Source organism: Symphalangus syndactylus, chromosome 11 (genome assembly GCF_028878055.3).
Source record: "Symphalangus syndactylus isolate Jambi chromosome 11, NHGRI_mSymSyn1-v2.1_pri, whole genome shotgun sequence".
Taxonomy (NCBI): Eukaryota; Metazoa; Chordata; class Mammalia; order Primates; family Hylobatidae; genus Symphalangus; species Symphalangus syndactylus.
In genome coordinates this window covers 133,159,077-133,174,076 of record NC_072433.2, presented here as the reverse complement: position 1 = coordinate 133,174,076, position 15,000 = coordinate 133,159,077, and the positions used below count along the sequence as shown (strand labels likewise).

At 60.3% G+C, this 15,000-nt stretch overlaps 1 protein-coding gene and 1 pseudogene across 1 annotated transcript in view; one reads left to right on the top strand and one right to left on the bottom strand.

The window, feature by feature from the left end:
- The first annotated feature begins 430 nt into the window (after positions 1-430).
- LOC129492718 (uncharacterized) lies at positions 431-8,340 on the top strand (annotated as a pseudogene).
- Positions 4,917-15,000, bottom strand: part of JPH3 (junctophilin 3) — a 97,902-nt gene continuing 87,818 nt past the window's right edge. Inside the window, exons 4-5 of the mRNA XM_055232701.1 lie at positions 12,690-13,570; positions 4,917-6,482 (exon numbers count right to left, since the gene is read on the bottom strand). Of these exons, the coding sequence (XP_055088676.1) occupies positions 6,402-6,482; positions 12,690-13,570 (962 nt within the window). The 3' untranslated portion in view covers positions 4,917-6,401. The remainder of the gene's footprint in view (positions 6,483-12,689; positions 13,571-15,000) is intronic.

The window sequence follows — 15,000 nt, the reverse complement described above, 5'->3', positions numbered from 1 at the left end:
TCCATTGCGCAGCTCTGCAGCGGAAGGAAGTTCAGTAAAGACGCTGGTTTGTAATGAGATAAGCGATCCAAAGTGTAACACAACATTGCTTATTACTAAAAGGAGCAGAATTTCTTTTTAATCTTGACAGTGTTCCTTGCTTTCATAACAGTATGATTTAAACTGTTACATTCATTTAGGAAAACTATTTGATTTTCATTTTGTAAGTAATCAAGCTATCTTTCCAGCTTAAAATCAAAGGCTCAGGGTAACTTTTTAAACCACTTAATAAGAAAAGTTCTCTCTTTGTCATTGCACGGAATGATTGTACACAGTATTAGCAAGCCGTTCACATGCGCCAGGGCCGACTTGGAAGGAAACACAGGTTAACACTGTTTTCTGTCCGAGTTCACAGAGGTGTTTGCAGCTGGAGCGAGGTTGCCTCTTCCGCATGGCTCCCCTGAGCCAAGAGGCCCCTGTGGGTTTTTTCTGCGCCAGGCTCTGGGACAGGGTTTCTGTGGAAATGGCAAATGGTGCAGATGAGCAGAGTCCTGCTAGAGAGGTCAGCTCAGTGTCCAGGAGGGGGCGCCTGCCCCCGAGGAGAACACGGACCTACCTGGGAAGGTGCTGCCCCAGAAGTGTGCTCTGATGTGGCCACACCTGGGGACGCGGGCTCCCCAGAGGCCCATGTGAGAAAGCCAGCGGTTCCCAGGCTGGGGGTGCAGGACGGGCCAGGCACCGCCCTGCAGGGCCCGCCCCCCAGCCCCCGCACCCTCACACCCATCTTCCCCTCTCAGCCCGACCCCAGGGCCTGGGAGCCCCTGGCAGATCCGCCCTCCTTGCCGAACAGGGGCTGCCCTTTATGGACTCGGTGCCTGGCAGAGCCGCTGTGGAGGAGGAGTTGGCTGTTATGGTCGGGGGAGGCAGCCCTTGGGTTGTCAAGGTTGGTGGTCAAGGTTGAACCCATATCCGCTGGAATCTCCTGGTCTGTTCCACACACGATCGTGTGGGAAGCTCTGGGACCCGAAGGCCGTTCTGATCTCGGGTCACGAGTTCTCACAGCAGCCTGGGGTCACCAGAGACCAGACCGGCGTTAGCCTCTGTAAGGAGCTGCCTGGTTGCTGGGCTGAGCTTTGCTGCAGGCCCAGGAAGATGACCAAGAAGGACAGAGCAGAGCCCCATCCGCCACTGCTGGGAGGGCCCCGGGGAGCACGTGCACAGCAGAACCCCATCAGCCACTCCCTGGGCTGGAAGAGGCTTCCTCGGTATGGATGGCAGCTGTTAACGAGCAGTGGTGGTGCAGCTGGAGGCCTCTGTCCCATGGGGCACAGACATGGGGGAAGGACGGCGGATGGGTGTGCACACTTGGGAGGACGGGCGGGCGGCATAGGTGCGAGCAGGTGGCATAGGCGCACGAGAAGGGTGTCTGAGACAGGATGTTTATCCCAAATGCCAGGAGTGTACGAGGTGGACGAGTGGCCATGAGGTAGGTGTGTGAGGTTGTTGCCTGGCCCGCTCCGCCGACCCCAGAAACCCAGCGGCCTGGGCCCAGCACCCAGATACACATGGGGTGAGCTCACGCCCACGCTGTGGCCTGCGCCCGTCATGGGGCCGCTTGCTTCTCCCAGGCTTGGGAACAAGCTGGCACAGAACGCTGTGGCTGCATTCACAGCTCAGGCACTTCCACTTTGCGTTTCATGAAGAAACAGACTTAAAAAGCATTTGTTCCTAATGGGTGGGCCGAAGTTTGGGAGGAGCATTCAGCTTCTCTTCACAGTATGGCTTCACCTGTACCTGAGCGCCCTGCTACCCTGTTGCTGACCTGGGTGGCTGAGGTCCTCTGGTAGCATTGACTGCCCCTTTGCAGCCAGTGCCAGGTGCCGGCCCCCGCCTCTGCTCATCAGGAAGCGCTGGCCTGCAGGTGCTTTGTGGTTTGCCATGGACCCTTGTTCCGTCCCTTTCCAGCACCCACCCCCCACCCGCCGTGCATTCCGTAGTTCATTTTCAAGGCAGGGTGCACATGGTGAAGATACCGCCTGGCTTTTTTTCAACAAAGGCAGCTGCACTTTTCCTTGATTGTTTTGAAGGCTGAGCCGGCAACCTCCTTGGCACTTGGGGACAGTTGCTTCCTCAGTTTCTGCATACCAACTGCCTCACCTGACACGCGGCCTGGGCGTGAGAGAAGCCAACCGGGTGCCTGAGCTGAGTGACTCCTGCCGTCCTCCAACCTCCGCCGTCCTCCAACCTCCGCCCTCCTCCCTCCAACCTCCTCCCTCTGCCCTCCAATCTCCTCCCTCCTCCCTCTGCGCTCCTCCTTCCTCCCTCCAACCTCCTCCCTCCAACCTCCTCCCTCTGCCCTCCAATCCCCTCCCTCCTCCATCTGCCCTCCTCTTTCCTCCGTCTGCCCTGCAACCTTCTCCGTCCAACCTCCTCCCTCCTCCGTCCAACCTCCTCCCTCTGCCCTCCAACCTCCTCCCTCTGCCTTCCAACCTCCTCCCTCCGCCCTCCAACCTCCTCCCTCTGCCTTCCAACCTCCTCCCTCCGCCCTCCAACCTCCTCCCTCTGCCCTCCAACCTCCTCCCTCCCCATCTGCCCTCCTCCCTCTGCCCTCCAGTCTCCTCCCTCCGCCCTCTTCCTCCTGCTCTCCTCCCTCCACCTTATCTGGAATCCGGATCGTGGTCCTGCGCTAGAGGCAGACCCTGGCCCAGGCGAGGTTAAAGGCACTGCGGGAGGGCAGCGTCATGATGTCCTGAAGCTTGCTGTGCCCGGTGCTGTCATCCGGCTGAAGGGAGAAACAGTCACAGCACCTGCAGCTATGGAAGGCGGCGACCGAAAATCTAATAGGCACCTTGATGTCAAGTTTCCAAGACCAAAGGCAAGAACAGTCGGATCAAACTTAGGAGTCAGAAGCTGAGCGTGACCTCGAGGAGGGGGACGGTCCTTCCGCTCTCTCCTGCAGAGCGTTCTGCCGCAAGTATGGGGTGAAATCCGCACTGTCCCGTGAAGACTGAGGGGAGTTGCCGCCGCACACGGCCCAGGAGCGCCAGCAGCTTGGGGACCACCACGGGCCTCAGGGCCTCTTCAGTCCCACGGGTCCAGCTGTCGATAACACTTCCCAGGGAAGGAGTAAAGGACAACCAAGAACCTGAACTGAAAAAGTACGAAAAACATTTCATTTCCCTCGAGTTCTCCCCACTTTAGGTCTGCAGTGCCTTGGGGGTGACTGACGGCCCTCAGCCGGGGTGGCCGTGAAAGTGAAAAGGAGCAAGTGTGGTTAGAGCCAGGGGCATGGTTAGAGCCTGGAGTGTGGACGCCCCGTGGACTGCTGGCCCGTGGCCTGGCTTGGGGCTTTACAGGGGAGCGAGTTGAGTGCACGCAGGCGAGGGCCCGTCTTTCTACAATGTGTATCTTGTTCTTGAGATGGACTCACTCTGTCGTCCAGGCTGGAGTGCAGTGGCGCCATCTTGGCTCACTGCAACCTCTGTTTCCCAGGTTCACGCGATTCTCCTGCCTCGGCCTCCTCAGTAGCTGGGGTTACAGGCACCTGCCACCATGCCTGGCTAATTTTTGTGTTTTTTTAGTAGAGACGGGGTTTCACTATGTTGGTCAGGCTGGCCTCGAACTCCTGACCTCAGGTGATCCACCCGCCTTGGCCTCCCAAAGTGGTGGGATTACAGGCATGAGCCATTGCGCCCAACCCTGTCCTGCTCTTCTACATCACCACCGTCTTGTCAGTTAGCTCGGCTCAGGCATTGCATGCCTGATCTGTATCTTTGGGAATCCTGTGAGCTAATGGTTCTAGATGCAAAAGAATGGATAAAGAGACTGTTTCAGGTTCCTGAAATTATCCAGGCACATTCTGTGCACTACTGAACTTCAGAAAGCACCAGTCCATCCAGTGTGCAGTGGCTGGTAAGTGAAACGGGCCACCCATGGGCACAGACAGGTTCACCAGAGGCCCCGGGGCAGAGGGTCATCTCCAGCTCTTCCAGGGCAGGGCTAATCTGTTCCTGGGCCAGAGGTGGACCTGTCTGCAGGCTTGTAAGGGTGGGGAGATGCCAGCCTGGCCCACGGGCTGTCCACACCCACCCCCCGCAGACTGTGCTGCCATCTGGAGGGGATGCCACTTCCTCCTGGCCTCATGGTCCACGTGGAAGAAGCTGTTGGGGAGGCTGCTCTCAGGTTAATGAAAACTCATCAAATTCTCCATGCAGCAGCAGCCAGCTGGGCACATGCTGTCCTGCCCTGCCCGACTGTGTGGAGGGAAGCAGGTCCCCCGGGCCCTGGGTGGAAGGACTGCGTGCCTGTCAGGGAAGGCCGAGGCTCCGGACAGGTGGGAAGCAGCCTTCTCTTAATCACCCCATGTGGAAACCAATTAAAGATTTGATTCTCTCAGACCCGGGGCATTTTAGCCTTGGTTGAATCCTGGAATTCATAGGGAAGTGGCTTTGCCCTCGCTGCTGGAAGGCAAGGGGCCGGCCGCGGCTTGGTTTTCTAGGTTGTGTTACGGCAGCAGCTGACAGTCCCTAGGCCTGGATCTGCACAGCTTCGCTCAGGGACGCCTGCCTCCGTGCGTGTCTCATGGTGTGAATTTGTCTCCCGCTCACAGGTAGTGTTTTGTGTCATGCAGTTACTGAAATGTACAAAAGCAGCTGTGATCTTTGCAGAGTTGCAGACAATTACAAAACCCATCTCCCAGCATGGTGATTGTGAGAGCTGGAAAGAGCAGGCGGCTTTATTTGGTTCACTTCTGGTCTGCAGCAACCACTTGATATTAAAAAACGGAAAAGATGTACAAAAAGATGTCACATCCCTTTAGAAAGCGACATTATCAGAAATGTATGACCTTCAGTCCTCCCTCCCTCCCTCTCCTCTGCCCCCCAGACCAGGCCACGAGAAGGAACAGGGAGTGAACATATAACGGAGAACAAACTGAATTTAACTGGAACATGCTCTAATCTTTAGTTTATTTCTGGTTAAAAATATAGCAATCCAGTGCAGTGTAGTAAAGAAGTCTGCTCGAAAGGTAGCAGAGAAACAGCTAAACATAAGCAAAGCAAGGCAGAGTCCATAAGACGGGCTGGCCCCAAGACGACCGGATGGGGAATCCCTGTAGCGCCTCCCCGGGCACAGGGGTCCTGTGTATGGCCGTGCCCGGACCCCTCAGACACGTCCATGCACACGAGAGCCAGGGCCAGGGGGCACTCGGACATCCTGGCAAACCTTGTTCTTTTGTTTGGGTGATGGAGCGACCCTGGTAGAGAAGGCAGAAACATAAGGAACCTGTTTTTGTTGGACTGAACAAGTTACATTTTGGGGGGTTGGATATGCTACAATTTCTCAGGAAGTTTCAAGCCACTGGGTTTGAACCACATTCCTGTCCTGGGACCAGGCCCACTCTGGTGTAGCACTGAGGCATCTGGAAGGAGTATGCATATCTGTTAGGGGAAGTTGAGGCAGGCACAGTACAAAGATGTGAAAACCCGTGGAGGTCAGTAACCATGGGAGAAGGCGTCCTCTAGGGCCTTCACTGCTGGGGACACGGAAGCCCACGCGTCCACCCTGCACACCAAGCGCACAAGTGCACACACCCAGAGCCCCGGCGCGAGGCCAGCTCCACGGCACAGGCCCTCGGCTTCCGTGCTTAGCTGAGCCCAGGCAGATCGGAGTGGGCCCCGGCTTCCCTGGGGTCTGGTGGGGCAGACAGCCGAATGGGGCCCACGGTGAGTGGGCAGCAGAAGAAAAGGGCTTTGCTTTAAAACTCGGTGTGGGGAGTCGGCTTCTCACGGAAGGCCGGGGGCAGTGCCGAGAAGAGGGAAGGACCTGCATCCGTCTCACAGGGAGGAGGTGGCCGATCCCTCCCCCTCCCTCAGGTGTGCAGCACAGATCTCACACAGAAAAAGGCCGGGCTACTGCCCGCTGGGGTGGGCCACCCTGCTCCACGCCTCCCGCCCATACTTGTCACCCGTAGACAGGCGAAGCAGTGAATCCACTTTCCAAGCTCATGTCGACAGGAGCCAGCCCTGCTGCTCGGGGCACGGGGCTGAGGCGCCACCCTGTGCTACCCTCCATCCACACCCAAGACAGGACGTGTGACCACGAGGACAACGTCCGCTGTTAGCACTGATGTGCCGGGATCCCTTCTGTTTCCACGTGGAGCTGGAGGGGCTGCGTGCTGGCCTCCTTCTGCCATGCCACACAGCAGAGTGTTATACAAGCAAAGAATTTTGGCTAAAATCCAAAAAACATTACCCAGAAAAAAAGGCAAACTGTGAGTGATACCCAATCGTGTGGTTCTTCTGTGAGAGGACTTGGAAGTCGCTGGGCTGTCCGAGGTGCGGTCTTTCCCTTCTTGTGGTTTTGCTTTTAATTTTAACGTCCCTTTTTTCTACCCTTTCTCTCTTTGCTATCGCGACATCTCATCAGATGAAAAAGTTAATAAACAGAATGGCGACTCCGATGTTGAGCAAGATCACCATGACCACCAGGATGGGAGCTGAGCCCTGGAAGAGAACGAGGGCAATAGGTGAGCGAGGGGACAATGTGAGCAACAGCCGCGGGGGGGCTCTGCCTGGGCCACCACGCCTCCCACACACGTCTCTTCACCAAACTAGCAGACCCTCGGGGTTGGAAGTGTACGGGACGATGTTAGAAACACTTGGCCACCAAAGGCCCACCAGAACCTGAGCCCCTCGAAGTCCAGACGAGGGAGAGAAGCCCCACCTGCCTGTAAGTCTGAGGTTGCTGGTCTTGGAATTCCCTTGTGGCCCTGAGAACCTGAATACCGGCTCTCCCAGGGTCCCCTTGGAGAGAACTACCCAGGCCTCCCTTGGAGAGAACTACCCAGGCCTCCCTGTGAGCAAACATCTCACCGTGTGCGGCCTTTGTGCCAGTCAGCAGGTTTCTCCTGCTCTGTGGAACTGGGACCTCAGGGCATTGTGATCAGAATCTCAGAAGTGTCCGCATGGCTGCCATAGCCAGGGTCGGATGCGGCCCAGCAGAGAAGCCCTGGAACTCAGCATCCTCAACAAAACCCCCTCCCACCACACCTTCCTCAACAAACCCCTCACGCCAACTGGCTCTGGAGGATTGTGTCCAATTGCAGCTGCTTCAGACTCAGGTCACCATCCTGAGTGCTGCTGCCACCACCTCCCCAGAGTGGCTCACAAGTCCTCAGCCTCCCCCTTCAGCCGCACAGCCTGGGCACTCAGACCAAGCTGCCACCTTCCCTGTGCCTGCCAGGGCCAGGTAGGACACATCTCACAACAGAGCCTCTTCCCGGGGTGCCCTTCTGCAGTGATTGCTGCAGTCCCGCACCCCACTGTGTCTGCTCACACCAGGCAGGGGTGAGAGGCAGCGTGGCCCCTCTGGAAGCTCCCAGGAGGGCAGGGGTGGGTGCTGCCCTACAGATACAGTACGTGCTGCACAGGGAATGGACGCCTCCTGGAAGGTGGCCCCAGCCCAGGAATGGCTGGGACACCCACTGCAGCCTTGCCCAGGGTCTGCTTCCAGAGGACACTTGCCCGAGTCCCCCCGCCCCCACCACACTCTGCCTCTCACAGCCACGTGGAAGGAGATGTGGACCCCACTTGGGGAGGAGCTGCTCAGAGCCCCTTCTTCCGGAGCCCCCCACTTCCTACCACGCAGACATCCTGCGACTGTGCACTACAGATGGACCAGGGCTTGTCCCACACATCCGAGAATCCACCTTCCTCAGGGATGGCTACTCTCCTCCCCCTCCCTGTTACTGGACTGGTTTTCCATGGCCTCCTTTAAGCCCCTAAGTCTGGCCTCTGGTCCGATTTCACAGACATGATGGGGTGGTCTGGTATAGACGGAGTAGATGATGCGGCACCAGGAGAGGGCTGCTCAGGCCTGCATGAAGGAGGGGATCTGCTGATGGCTCCTCTCCCAGAGACTGGAAGAGAATTGATTAAAACACCTGGGACCCAGCAGTTCCCCTCCCAGGCCTAAATCTAAGAGGGCAAAGTCAAGCCTCCACTCAGAACCTTCTGTGCACACACACGCCCGGCTGCAGGATTCACAGCAGCCACGAAGTGGAAGCACAGCCAGCTGTCCAGTGGAGGACAAACACAGCCGGGAAAACGTGGGCCGTGCAACCGCAGACTCCACAGGGACAAATGCAGGAGCAATGCACGCTGCGTGAGAAGCTGGGCGCCAGGCAGAAAGCAGAGGCCAGGAGCTGGGGGAGGAGGGGACAGCAAGTGCCTGCTGAATGGCCCTGAGGTTTAAGAGGAGGGAGCTGATCTAGATAGAATTGGGGGTGATGGTTGTGCAGTGTGGCCACCTGAAGGGAACAGTACATGCATTCTCTCAGTAAAGCTAAAGCTATGCAAACAACAGCGGACATCCCGCAGTAATCAGCGCTCCAGGGCCGCACTGTGGGAGCTATGGGCTGGCGGTGGCCTGCTCTGTTGTCACCGCGCAGGAGGGATGGAAACTCAGGGCCGCCGTGGGGTCACGGCCTTGCCAGGAGAACTCCCTCCGGGGCTGTCAGCCTGCCGTCCCCTTGCCTAGCCTGGATGCCACATCCCGCAGCAGAGAAGCAGCCTCCTGCTTGGCTGTCTGGCCCGGAGACCTTTTTGTCTCCTGGGTCAGTTTCATCCTTTCCCCAGGCTCTGCCCCTGATAAAGCAACATTGTAGCTGATGTTGAAGGGCCTGATCCCAGTACCTAGGCTGGTCTTCCCTGGGCGCATGCTTGAGCATGTGGCCCAAAACAGCCATTGCATGGGGCACTCGGAACCCATCACACCCTCGCTCCTTCCCAGCCTTCCGCCCTGTGGCAGAGGCCCTGCCTTGGGCAAGCTGCTGCCCCTCCTCCTCCTGGTCCAGTGCTGCCCACATCTGGGTGCCCCCCTCCCCTCCCTGTGGTCTCCAGGAGCTGCCCCCAACATGCCCTGGGCAGCACTGCTCATCGTGGCCCTGTCTGTGGCCTGGACGGTCTCTGGCCACTCCTGCGTTGGCACGGTTTCCTCAGGAGACCCCTGCCAACACCACTCGCGGCACGACAGCGGCAACGGGTGGGAGTACTTGCCTGTGCCCAGCCCTGGCTGGCGGTTTTCCATTTGGATTGGGGGACGAGCAGCCAATGAGCCTATCTCATTCCCGTTAACGAGAAGAAACAGCAGACGGGATCCTCAGGTCTCGCACCGGCCCCCGCCCCCGGCCCACCGGCCTCTGCACCGCACCTGGCAGGGGCACCTCCGGCTGCATCCTGGGCATCAGCTCCCAGGCCCGAGCGTCTCTCCTCACACTGGGGACTGCAGCCCTCAGGCCCTAGAGACCCTGGCTTGAGACACTTGAGATGGAGTCTCACTTTGTTGCCCAGGCTGGATTGCAGTGGCGTGATCTCAGTTCACAGCAGCCTCCGCCTCCTGCGGGTTCACGAGATTCTTGTGCCTCAGCCTCCTGAGTAGCTGGGATTACAAGCGCCTGCCACCATGCCCGGCTAATTTTTGTATTTTTAAGTGGAGACAGGATTTCACCATGTTGGCCAGGCTGGTCTCAAACTCATAACCTCAGGTGATCCACCTGCCTCGGCCTCCCAAAGTGCTGGGATTATAGGTGGGAGCCACCGTGCCTGGCCAAGAAACTTTTTAAAAAAGAAAACAAAAAGTTTGCTCAACAGACAAGCTGAACCCCAGTCAGCAGAGCTTTGTAAACTGTCCCTCTGGGGATGCAGCTCACAGAGTAGGGTCCTCAGAGGGTGAGGTCCTGCCCAGGGGGCACCTGCAGCCACAGCAGCACCAGGCCCACCCCCTCCGCAACCTCCCAGCCCATCAGGGACCTGAGGCGCAGATGGAAGTGGAGGTGTGGACACAGCGAGGACCTCCACTCAGCCAGAGAGAGAGCAAGCTGCCCCGAGCCCTCTGCACCAGGGGCAGCGGCCTGAGCCCAACTTCCCATGGCATCATGGCCTCGGGCAGTTGCATTGTGAGTCTTGGGCTCCATGACAACTTGGTTGGGCTGCGCCAGCCCCAAGCAGGCAGAGAACAGCCAAGGGCCCAGCCCTGCCCACTGATGCTACCCCTGGTGCAAAGCCCCCCCACCCCAGCTAGGAGGAAGGGCCAGGCGTTGGCCTGCAGTTGGGGAGCAGGACAGAGTGGGGTGGTCAGTGGCACCTCTTCTGCCACAGTCCAGCCCATGCTCTGGGCCGGGAAGCAGGTACGCACACTGTGGGTGAGGGCGTGGCTGCCTGCAGGAGAGAAGCGCCCGTCTCCCCAGCCATCCCCCCACCCTGGACCCCACCATCAGGTCATATCCGTCATTTCACCAAGAAGGAGACTCAGCCAGGGCCACAGAGTTCCTTCACTGGCCGAGCGGTACGGAGAACCTGTGCTTCCGTCCTGAGGGACTTTACCCTGAACTGCCAGGGCCCTACGCAGGCCAAAATCCCAGGCCCACCTGTGGCCAGTGGGACCCAGGACCTCTGGCCTGTGAGCTCTGCAGCATGTGGGGAATGGTGGAGGGGGATGGCCAGAAGATCCCCCCAGACCCTGCTGGTGGCCCAGGGGAGACACTGCAGAGAGCTGTAGCCCCGTGAGGGGGTAGCACTGAAGGCACTCAGCCCAGCCTGGCACCCTACTGCCCTGACACCTGTCCCCTGACATGGATGCCGGCTGGCACAGGCCCCTCCTGCTTCCCACCAACAGGGCCTGGAACAGTGCTTAGGACTGACCATGACTCCACCCCATCTCCCCTCACAGACCTGGCAGAAAACACAGCTCCAAAGCTGTGGGGAGGGAGACGGGGAGGGAAACCTTGTTTGTACCAGCACCAGGTACCCCACGGTGGCCACTTCTAAGGAGCTCAGCTGGCATCCTCCAGGGCAGGTGAGACATGCTGCGGCTGTCAGGACCTCCAGATTAGCCCCAACTGGAGACCGGGCAGGACCAGGGCAGCATGTAGCACCCTGCGTGTCCCGTAGTGAACTCATCCCAGAGGCCAGCTTGTGCATTGACCCCAGAGAGGTTCATTTAAAAGCACCCAAAAGTGCCAGTGCATTAAGCAGGCTAAAAATAGAACCCATCCCTACACCTCCCACCCTGCCCACTGCTTGGCTGTTGCTAAAATAGACACGCGCGCACAGCCACGCACACGTCTCTGGCTGCGATAGGGAAAATCAAGTTGTAAGTGAGCTGGTATTTTGGTCCCAGCAGGAGCACGGGGGCTGTTCTCTGGGCATTTGGGGAAGGGGGAGGCATCTTAGAAACCCCACAGCAGGACAGACAAACGTCCACAGTGGTTCCAAGGAGACGCAGAAACGGGCACTGCCGCCCAGCAGGACGTGCCCCTTCAAAGGGGTGTCACGTACGCAGTGACTCCTCTGGGGGTGGGGCTGGCAGAAAGAAAACCATAGCTCCCTTAGGTCGCAGGCAGGGACAGACGCAGACCCCCCTGCTGCAGCGTCGACAATAAACCTACGGATGGCCCCCCTGCCCGCCGCACACGCCCTGAGCGCCCCCCGCAGACAGGAGGGAAGCGCCTGTCTCCCCAGCCATCCCCCCACCCTGGAACCCACCATCAGGTCATATCCGTCATTTCATCAAGAAGGAGACTCAGCCAGGGCCACAGAGTTCCTTCACTGGCAGAGCGGTAGGGAGAACCTGTGCTTCCGTCCTGAGGGACTTCACCCTGAACTGCCAGGGCCCTATGCGGGCCAGAATCCCAGGCCCACCTGTGGCCAGTGGGACCCTACGTGGGCCAGAATCCCAGGCCCACCTGTGGCCAGTGGGACCCTACGTGGGCCAGGTGAGGACCCCCCCTGCGTCCTCACACCCGAGGGGCAGACTGGCTTGCAGCACTTCTGTTCAGCACCACGCACTGCCTGGGTAGGCACGAGAGGGCAGAGCCCTGCTGGGGTGAGGGCCTGGCCGTGCGCAGATCCTATGTAGCCACCATCCCCTAGTCCTTCATTCCCCCAGCCCTTCGTTCCCGCAGCACTGGTCAAGAGAGCAGGGTGGGATTTGCAGGGTGAGGGTCCCTTCAAGGGGAGGCCAGCCCTGTGTGAGGCACCAGGACCCCCAGCCTCGCACCGAGTCTAGCCCAGGCGGACACTGTTCTTCCCTCCAAGCTGCCTGCCCCAGGGGAGCAAATTTAGGGGGTGGGGGGGTGGGGGGTGCTGGGTGAGGCTCAGGGTGAGTCACACACAGGGGGCCTCACGTGGGAGCCGGCTCCAACCCCAACACCCCCCATGGGTGAGAGAACCCTGGACTGGCAGCCCCCCACCCCGGGGTGTCTGACCTGACTCCCAGCCCCGGGGCCAGCCCCGCCCCCAGCTGTTTCTACGCCTCTGGGTTCCTGTCCAGGACCCAGGACACTCAAGCGGTCATCTCACGGCCCAAGGCTACTGACCAGGGGCACAGACTCTTGGAGCAGCTGGGGTTGAGCACGTTGCGGGGAGCACAGGGGTCCCATGCTGCCTGGGAGCCAGGAGGTTCGTGTGCTTTCTGGACAGCCCGGGGGCAGCCCTCTCACAGAAAGAGGTGTGACACCTGCCCCACCTGGCTTCCTAGGGGAGGGTCCCAGCGACCTGAGGACTGCCACTCCCGGCTGTACCCCCAACCTACTCCACCCCTGGAGAGGAACAGGGGAGCAGCGACCTTGCTGGAAACCCTCATGAAACCCCAGGTCAGCGGAGAGGCGGATGTTGCCTCCACTGGGACCAGCCCAGTGGCCGCTCACTCACCGTACTGGACTTGAGCTCATCCCCATTCTCCTCGTCGGACTCTAGAGCAACAGGCAAGGACTTCTGGGGCGGGGAGAAGGTCAAGTCCCAACGCAGCAGCCGGGGCTCGGCCCCGCCCAGCCGCAGGCTCGCCAGTTTCTGCACCGCGGGCTCCGCGGAGGAGGCGGGCCTGAAGTTCTCCTTGTTCTGGACCTTGGACCTCAGTCTCTGCACCCCGAAGCCCCGGTCCTCGGGGCGGTGGTCATCCCCCAAGCCCCGGCAGGCGCCGCCCTTGCTGTAGCGTCTTTTCTGGGGGTGCGTCTCCATCCTCAGCAGGGGCTTCATCTCCATCCGGTAGTTGCTCAGCTTCTCCTCCTGTAGCTCCAGCAGCCTGGAGCCCCCGGGGCTGTGGTTGCTGGCCCGGTGGTGGGAAGTCCACGTGAACACAGGGGGTGACTCCGTCCGCCGCTCCCGCGGCTTGGGGTTCCCGGGCTGCTTGCGGCCCGAAACTCGGGTGCGGAAGTCATCCACGAGCGGACCGCCACGCAGGGCACCGCTGCGGACACCCCTGGAGCCCCCGGCCTGCTCCTCGCCCCAGCTGCTGCGGGCGCAGTCCCCGGCCCGGCCCTCCAGGAGCATCTGGATGTCCCCGCCCCGCTCCTCGTCCACCGACACCTGCCGCGAGAAGTGGGCGACCTTGTTCCTGGTGGCGGGCGCGGGCGGCGGGGTGGCCGCGGGGCTGGCGGGGAAGCTCTGCAGGGGGCTGTCGTCGGGGGTCAGGTCGGAGGGGGTGGTGCCCTTGCGGTACAGCTCGGGGCTCTCCTGCTGCAGGGGTGTCCCGGTGGACAGCACCTCGATGTCGTCACAGGAGGTCTGACGCTTCGGCCTCTGGTACTCCAGCCCTGTGTGGGGACACAAGACGACACCAGACGGCGTTACCCAGCACGTTCCGCAGCAAGGCCGCGGTCCCTGGGGCCAGGGCGCCAGACGGAACCTCAGGGCAGCAGAGGCGCTTCCCACTCACTAAAAGGCTGCAGGCACGGCAAGGGGAGTGGGGACCGTGGCTCCCAAAGCCCTCTGTGGGACCCCCGTGGTCCCCACCCCACAGACACTTGGAGGGAGACTGGCTGGGCCCAGGCACCACAGGAGGGGTGGACAGCAGCTCCCAGGCTACAAGGGAGACCCAAGGCTCAGAAAGCGCGTGGGGACGCTGGCGCGTGGACTCAGGTCCCACCACCCCTGACTCGCCTGTCCTGAGGGTGAGAGGAAGCCCCTCACCCCAGCTGACCACCGGTCTGGGGAGGCTGAGCTGTCACAGCAAGGCTGCCGACACCCCTACCCGCCTGGAACTGTGTCTCGGGGTGCTGGGACAGTCTTGCTGATAAACAGCCAGTGCCGGGGCTAGCGTGAGAGCCCAGGAGCCGGCTTCCGTCCCCACCTTTCGAGGCTGCTGGGGCTTCGGGTCCTAGGGCGGGGCTCCCCTTCACCTGCAGGGAGTCAAGAAGCCCCTGGTCTCCAAAGAGCTGCAGAGGCAGGGGGCTCCCCAGAAGGGGCGGTCACCGCAGGACCCAGGGGCCAGCTCTGCAACCAGCAGAGTCCCTGTCACCTGCCGGTGGCCCAGTCCCCACCAGCCCCGACCCCGAGGCCGGGATAGGGAGGGGCAGCATTGTAGGACTGGCCCCGAGGCTTCTCCGGAGCTCCGTGAGCCCCCAGCAGGAGATGAGAACCAAGCACATTGACTGGGATCTCATTTCCTGCCAACGCAGGGACACGGGAGCCATGCCCGCCTTTATTCCATTAGGAGAAACCCAAGAACGCGGCACTTCTTACCCTGTGGGGAACAGTTACACGTTCACCTCAAGTAGGGTCCTAGGCTCAACACAGAACAGCGGGACCCCCGCCCCCAGCATCCCTGTCCTGCCCGAGCCAAAATGGTGCAGAGCTCTGTGGGAATTGGGGGAGTCTCCCTCTGAGGATGGAGGGCTCAGAGCTCTACCCAGGGCGGCCACCTCAAGACGAGCTCGGACACCAGGAGCCACTGCCCATCTCAGAGTCTCTGACGCTCGGGCTTCCTCCTGGACTGTACCCTGAGTCTGACCTTTGGGCAGGAGAAGGTCTAGGAGACGCGGCTACCCTCGGTGTGGCCAGAAACCCTCGGTGTGGCACCAGATGGACCCCCGTTTGTAAAGAGACGTTAGCAAGCAGATTCGGGGCATGCTGGGACACCACCAGGCTGGGCTGCTGCGTCCTCCTCCTTGCTGGTCTAAGAGGCAGTGCTGAGCAGACTGAGGCCACGGCCGTGGCATGGGCTTAAGGCACGGCTGGGTGGCTC